The 7,521-nt window shown below is 43.1% G+C and overlaps 1 protein-coding gene across 2 annotated transcripts in view; it reads left to right on the top strand.

Moving 5' to 3' along the window:
• Positions 1–6,868, top strand: part of HUNK (hormonally up-regulated Neu-associated kinase) — an 87,422-nt gene extending 80,554 nt beyond the window's left edge. Inside the window, exons 8-9 of one of the 2 annotated variants that reach the window (XM_077342539.1) lie at positions 3,590–3,767; positions 4,999–6,868. In XM_077342539.1, coding sequence (XP_077198654.1) covers positions 3,590–3,767; positions 4,999–5,666 — 846 coding nt within the window. In that variant the 3' untranslated portion in view covers positions 5,667–6,868. The remainder of the gene's footprint in view (positions 1–3,589; positions 3,768–4,998) is intronic. The other variant, XM_077342538.1, reaches the window with a different exon arrangement.
• The last annotated feature ends 653 nt before the right edge of the window (positions 6,869–7,521 follow it).

Here is a 7,521-nt window from a genome sequence, read left to right on the forward strand (position 1 = left end):
AGCCCTTTCCACCACCTTACCCAGGAACGCTAAATGTGCTACCGGGCGGTAGCTTGCAGGGTCATGTGGGTCCAGAGATGGCTTCTTGAGGAGAGGGCACACCATCACCTCCTTCAGTGCCTCAGGGAACTCCCCCAACTGGAGAGAGCAGTTAACAATATCCCTGAGCTGCTCACCTATCCGTCCATCCCTCCCCTTGAGGAGCCAAGATGGACAGGGATCGAGGGGACAGGTGGTCGCCCTCATCCTCCCCAGCAACCCGTCCACTTCGGGTAAAGAGAGCCGCCTGAAGCCATCAAACATTGCCTCCAAAGGCGGCCAACAGGCCTCCAGTTCATTAATTGTATTAACTGTGGCAGGAAGGGAGTGGCGGAGCGACAAGACTTTATCCGCAAAATGGCTCGCAAATACCTCACAGCTGATGGTCAAATTCCTACTATTTTGGTGCCCGTCTTCCAGGGCGGTAAGAGATCTAACAACCCTAAATAGTTGAGCTAGGCGAGAGCTAGCGGATGTAATTTCCGCGGCAAAGAAGTCACGTTTCACTGTCATCTCATACGCCCTCATAAGCGTGCGATGAGATGTTCTTGTAGCCTCGTCACGAGCCTTCTGCCACAGCTCCCCAGTATACCAGGGTGCCCGTTTGAGTCGAGGGCAGAGAGGACGTCTAGGAGCAATCTTGTCTATGGCAGCCAACAGGCGGGACTGCCAGTCCTCCACCATGGCCGCTAACGAGATGCCGGGAGGTTTTGGGTCCCGCAGAGCATTCTGGAAACCAATTGGATCCATGAGTCTCCTTGGGTGGGGAAAAATGTGCCCTCCGCCCAACTGGGGAGGGGGTGGAGTCTTGATCCGAGCCCGCAGGGCGTAATCGTCTGACCATGGTACAGCCAAAGTCGTATCTAGAACCACCTCTATCCCTGCCCCGAAGATCAGATCGAGGGTATGGCCGGCCTGATGGGTGGGCCCGGCAACAAATTGCGAGAGCCCCAGCATCACCATGGCTGACACTAGGTCCGAGCCAAGTCCCGGGGACAGCGCATCCGCATGGACATTGAAGTCTCCATTTATACCGTTCCTTGAGCAGTTTACAGATGAGACTAAGATAGTTACACCTCAATTACCTTCAGCAATGACAGTCGGACAATATGGTACTCTCAATCTAGCTTGCAGCTGCAGACGTCCACTTGCAAAAAGCTGTTCTGGATGTAAGGGATACACAGAATTACATCAGTACACTACCACTGAGATTCAGGCAGACATGGCCTGGGATCTCACAGTACCTTGCTGAAAATTCTTCAGCATCATTTTAGTAATGTTTTTTAATGCCACAGAAAATTCACTTCAGATTATAGTGTTGGAAAGTTTAAGCACCTTAGTCTAGGTAAGACTGATACCTGTCTGTATGATGGGAATAATAGTAGCTGGCTTCAGAAGCCTCAGGCATTTCTCAACCTTTTTATCACTGGGAACCCCCTGAAACATTCTTCTGGCTTCAAGAAACTCCAAGAGTTATGTCAGCAGGCTACACCTCCCTGCCATACCCCCAGAAGTCAAATGTTAGCAGAAGTAATATCACGCAAACACTCTTACAGGATGTAACATCACCAGGTCACCCCCACCCCTCCATGTCAGAAATGGCCCAACAGCCTAGTACACTGGACCAGGAACAGGGATGGGGCAGGCATCCACCACTCCATCATCCCTTGCCACCACCACCCCACATGCAGTTAAGTTATGATTGGAGCTCCTCCCTTTCCCACCCCCTCCAGGCCTATCATTGGCCATTGGGGGATGTGGGTTAACATAACCATATATGGTCATATCATCCAATAAATGTTTTTAATTTTATATATATATATATATATTTAAATCATTATAGTATTGCTGAGATGTTCCTTGCATTAGTTAAAATAGCTGCATCCATAGCAGTTGGCTACTTGTAAGCCAGATGTGACATCATAGCTTCAAACAGATGCATATAATATGATATAATATGCAAACAGATGCATATAATATGATCATGTGACATATTCAGATTGTCTTGGCTGTCTCTGAATGTAAAAGATATAAGAAACTATCCCCATTTTCATTCTTCGCATGACTAGACACCATGAATCAATGAGCTAACCTAAATCATACCAGGAGAGAGTGAAAGCACTCACTCCATATTCAAGCTGATATATAAGAATGGAGTGGTCAGCTGTGTCAAAGGCTTCTGAAAGGTCTGACTGTGTCAACAGAGAAAATTGTCACCTGCCACACTTTAAGTAAGGCTCACCCACCAGTGCAATTAAATCCAACACAGTACCAAACCCAAGCCTGAAACCAGACTAAAATGGATCAATGACAGATTTGTCATCCTGGAGGCCTTGGAGTTGCTCTGTCATCACACTATCACCTTCCCTAGAAAAGATCCATTGGAGATTGATCTGTAATTGGGCACATCATCCCTAGCCAATGCAGAGGTTTTTGAGTAGAGGTCCAATCATTGTCTCCTTCAGAGGCTTAGGGAGGAATTGATGATTTTCACTAATAGTTCCAACAATATCTTAAAAGCCAGGATGTATATGGATTGAGCATAAGTGTTGGCTCTCACACTCCCAGCATTCATAAGCAGGAGCAATCTGTAACTAACAAAAGGACAATCAGGCAATTCTGATCTGCAGCAGAGTCTAAGTGTTTCCAAGTCACAAACCACTTTAAACCAATGAGCTAGACAAGTTTTTGTTGATGCAAAGGTGGCAAATTGTGTAGGGCAGCGGTCCCCAACCTTTTTATCACCAGGGACCGGTCAACATTTGACCATTTTACTGAGGCCCGTGGGAGGGGGTAGTCTTTTGCCGAGGGATGTCGCTGCCGCCTGAGCCCCTGCTCCACTTGCTTTCCTGTTGGCGCCCCTGACTTCCCACCACCTGCTGGGGATCACTGCCAGTAGCAGCTGCACAGTGCCATGCCAAGGGGGAGCCCCAGCCATGGTGGCTGCTGGAGAACCCAAAGGTGAGCCAGGAGTAGAGTGGCAGGGCAGACCCCGAGGCAGCAGCCGGGGAGGAGGATGAGGAGGAGCCACAGCCCGGTACCGAATGATCCACGGCCCGGTACCAGTCCCCGGACAAGGGGTTGGGGACCACTGGTGTAGGGAATTGGCTGCAACTGATCTGATGCCATCACAGATCCTGAAAAAAGACCCTAAAATAATATGTAAAGGTAAAGGTAAAGGTATCCCCTGTGCAAGCACCGAGTCATGTCTGACCCTTGGGGTGACGCCCTCTAGCGTTTTCATGGCAGACTCAATACGGGGTGGTTTGCCAGTGCCTTCCCCAGTCATTACCATTTACCCCCCAGCAGCAAGCTGGGTACTCATTTTACCGACCTCGGAAGGATGGAAGGCTGAGTCAACCTTGAGCCGGCTGCTGGGATTGAACTCCCAGCCTCATGGGCAAAGCTGTCAGACGGCTGCCTTACCACTCTGCGCCACAAGAGGCTCAAAATAATATGTACTATAAAACATTTCCCTGCTATTTTTAAAAACTTCCTGAATGCGTATCTATTAAAACCCACATTTTTGTTTTTGTGTTTTAAATTAAAGGACAAAAAGGCCAAAGAGCAAGAAATAAAAGAAGAACATCTTCACCCACTCCTGAAGAAATCTGAGAAAAATCCTTCTTCCTACAAAGAACCTTCATCTAGCCTTATGACACAGATACAAAATGCCAAGGCTCTGTTGAGTGATCGCAAAACCACCCAAGGTAGTGCTCCAGAAAAAGGTATGTGTTCTGTTAATATGGGTATCTGCCCTGTTAATATGATATGTGTTTGCTTGAAGGTTATAGAACAGAACCATTACACAACAAAGGACATTTCACCAATTTAAATTGATTTAATAATTCATTTTCCTAGTAATGTGAAGGAGATGACAAAAGGATGCCATTTCTTCTAGCTCTTGTAATGCAATGGAAATAAGATCAAAGAGATAAGGGAAAGTTCCCAAGAATCTTCAGGAAAATTCTGTTATTGTTATTGATGAGGGAATATATGTCTGGAAAAGTGGACACAAGAAAGACTGGAATCTTAGACCCAGAGCATTATTTATTTATTATTTAGATTTTTATACCACGACTCTCCAAAGACTTGTGGTAGGTAACACAAAACAAATTAAAAACCCCAATTAAAATAAATCATAACCCCCAATACCATAAAACACCCAAAACCCCCATAAAACCCCATAAAACAATGGCATAATCCCCAATCCTTCCCCAATTCACAGTCAAATTACCACAGGTACAGGATTGTAGAGTGGAATAGCGTTGGCCAGAGGAGGGTAAGATGTTCTGGTTAGTGAACTCTATACCTGCTGCTTTGAATTTGGTGAGAAAAGGTGACATAGAAGTGTAATAACTAATTTAATAACAATAAATAAGAAATTAAGATATGAGATCAACAAAGTTTTGTGCACAAGCACACTTCTTCAGATGCATTGAAACAGAATTTTCTCAAACATTACATATAGGGAGAAAGAATGGGGGAGGGGTTAGTTGCCCGGAAGGCTAGTTAGAAGAAAGTTTGAGTTCAGTTGCACCTCCAAAACTAACAGTTTTGGGTATAAGCGAGAACTGACAGACTTGTCATGTGTAGATACCCATTTCTTCAGATACATTGAAACAGACTTCCTCAAACATGGTTGCAGGTAGATAGTGTGGTTAGTTGCCTGAAAGGGCTAATTAGAGTCAAGATGCATAAATAACTGAGAAATAAATACAGCCAGGTGAAATGACAGTGGAGAGAAAGCTAGCTTTCACATCATAAAACCAGTAAGCCAATAGGCACAGATGGGTAAAGGAACATTTGGAATTAATCCTTTCTTTAACAAATTATTTGATGAGGCATTTTTGTCAGGTGAAAGGAAAGCTTTCAGTTGGTTAATCAGCTATGTTCTGACCTTGTATCCACAGGATTCACAGAAGGTTTTCTCTGATTTGTATTTGTTCTGTTTTGTAGATTCTCCTGGTGGTCTGAGCCCTTTCCATGAACCAGCAACAACCAAGACAGGTTGTGTCACCTCTTATTCCTTGGAATACTTGGAAATTCAACAACCTATCCCAAGAACTCCAAGGCTTTCAAAGCATCATGATTCCCCTCAACAAGAACCTACAAGCCCTGGGAGCCAGAATTTGGATTCTCCCTTAGTTCTGAACATTGTACATTCATTTGAAACTGGTGATAGAGAGGACCAAATAGACCAACTGTCTCCTACTCATCAGTATCGAATCCTAAGCTCACCAGTAAATTTTGGTCGCAGAAGTTCCAGTGAGAGGACATTGTCTCCACTCCTCCAGCCCGGAGGCACTTCACCCAGTCCTACTAAAAGTCCAGTTCACCCCACTCAACTGTCTTTCACATATGATGAAAAGACCAGTTCTTTTAGAGAGGAAGCTGTGTCACCAACCCAACTAAATAACACCTCTAATCCCCTGGGGAGCCCTAACTGTGTGAAAAGCAGAGGCAGATTCCCAATGATGGGTATTGGACAGATGATGCGGAAAAGGAACCAGTCAGTAGGATCACCCACTGAGAAAACTTTGGAAGCAAGAATGCCTCAGTTGCAGCAAATGAGTCCAACACAAATTTCATTCAACATATTAGACCCCATAAATGGCCAGTGTTGAAGTAACCATTCCAAAAGCCTAAAGTTAAGTAACACTGATTTCTGAAACTTGCTTTTCCCTTAATACTTGTTAAAACTTGGGATCATGATGTTCTCTCTGTATATTCTTACCAAATTTGATTTTTTTTAATCACAGAGCCACATATTTCAGCGGGCCTTTGAATATTGAGGGAAGGACAACAGTTTGAATGTGAAGACTTCCTGGGTTTTAAAGACCTATTTTCTCTTTCTGTGTAGATCCTTTTTTGCTGTAATATTATGTTGCTTTCACATTTGCCAATAAAAGGACATTCTACCTAAAAGATCAACTTGAACAATGAAAATAGAATTTCTTAAACCAGCCATTGGGTTTCCAAAACCATGGCAGGTGGACATTTTGAATAGTTATCATTTTTTGTTACACAGGCATTGTTTGAATTAGGAACAACAATAAAGGACCATGAGTTTGTTTATGTTTATCAGGTGGACATGTTTTCCTAATTTATATCCAGGATCAAGAAGAAACACAACAGCATGAAAGATAGACATTCAGAACAATACACTGATAATCAAAGCAGCTTTTATTGTCTAATCCTATGCTACCTAGCAGTGTATATTTTCTCAAAAGAAAATGTTCATTTGATAAGAAATATTACTGTAAAAAAGACAGCATTATCATCTCAAAACCAGTCTTGCTATAAAGAAATCTGTGCTCCTCTTCTTCTCATCCTAAAACTAGCCATGAGTGCTTGTTTTAATAGTCCAGATTTCTAGATGCTCTACTGTAAAAAAAATCATCTTCTTTGTATGGTTGTACCATTTCTGTGGAATTGTTTGGGGGAAGTGTATAACCTCTGTTTTAGCAAAACTACATTGGACATACTTGAAAGTGTTGCTGAGAATCGGCAATGCATTAAGAGGAGTTTTCAGATGGACACATCTGCTAGCTCCAGTGCCATTTGCAAATGGCAGGCTCATTAATGCAGTTGGTATCAAAAATTCAGTAGTGCTACAAACTGTGAAGATAATATTTTGCAAAAGGAAAACATGTTCTGTACTCTGCAGCTCTTTCTATTTCATAGTAAAGGAAATATATATGAGTAATAAAATAGGCTTTTTTTGTGCAAATTATTTGCTGTGACGTTTATCCAAAGCTTGTTCTATGGTTTATCTCTACCCTGCTACTATTAACATAATTCAGGCAGTAGCTGATTATCCCTCATGACACTTGTACTTCCCTCCCTTTTGTTAACATACATAATAAATAGATATTGTTAAAAGGTAAATTAGAGGCAGCATTAAGAATAATTCTCTTATTAGACTCTTGATGTTAAATTAGGCTTTTAAAAATATTTGATGCCTTCATTAGGAAAGTTCAAGATGACAGGACAATTTTCCCCCCACTGTGGTGCATTTGATTTTCAGAAGACAGAATGAATCTTAGCTCACCTTTAAATATTTCTGCAGGACTAGCAATGAGAGAAAATGGTCAGTGGCAAGAATATCAAGAATTCTTTAGCTACCTCCATCTTGAAATCTTTGGGAATCAAAAGGCTACCTACCCACTGTATAAGACAATGTGGTGTAGTGGTTAAAGAGTGATGGACTCTAATCTGGGGAACTGGGATTGATTCCCTGCTCTTTCTCATGCAGTCACCCGAGTGAGCTTGGGCCACTCAGCCCCACCTACTTCACAGGGTGTCTGTTGTGGAAAGAGGAAGGGTAGGTGATTGTAAGCCACTTTGAGTCTCCAGGAAGGAAAAAACAGGGTGCAAAAAAATCCATCTCTTCTTCTCTATATGAGTATATCCAAGATGGGAGCACCTAGTAGCATCCAGTAGCTACTCTGCCATATTAGAAACAGGCAATAAGAACAC

Source organism: Paroedura picta, chromosome 6 (genome assembly GCF_049243985.1).
Source record: "Paroedura picta isolate Pp20150507F chromosome 6, Ppicta_v3.0, whole genome shotgun sequence".
Classification (NCBI taxonomy): domain Eukaryota; kingdom Metazoa; phylum Chordata; class Lepidosauria; order Squamata; family Gekkonidae; genus Paroedura; species Paroedura picta.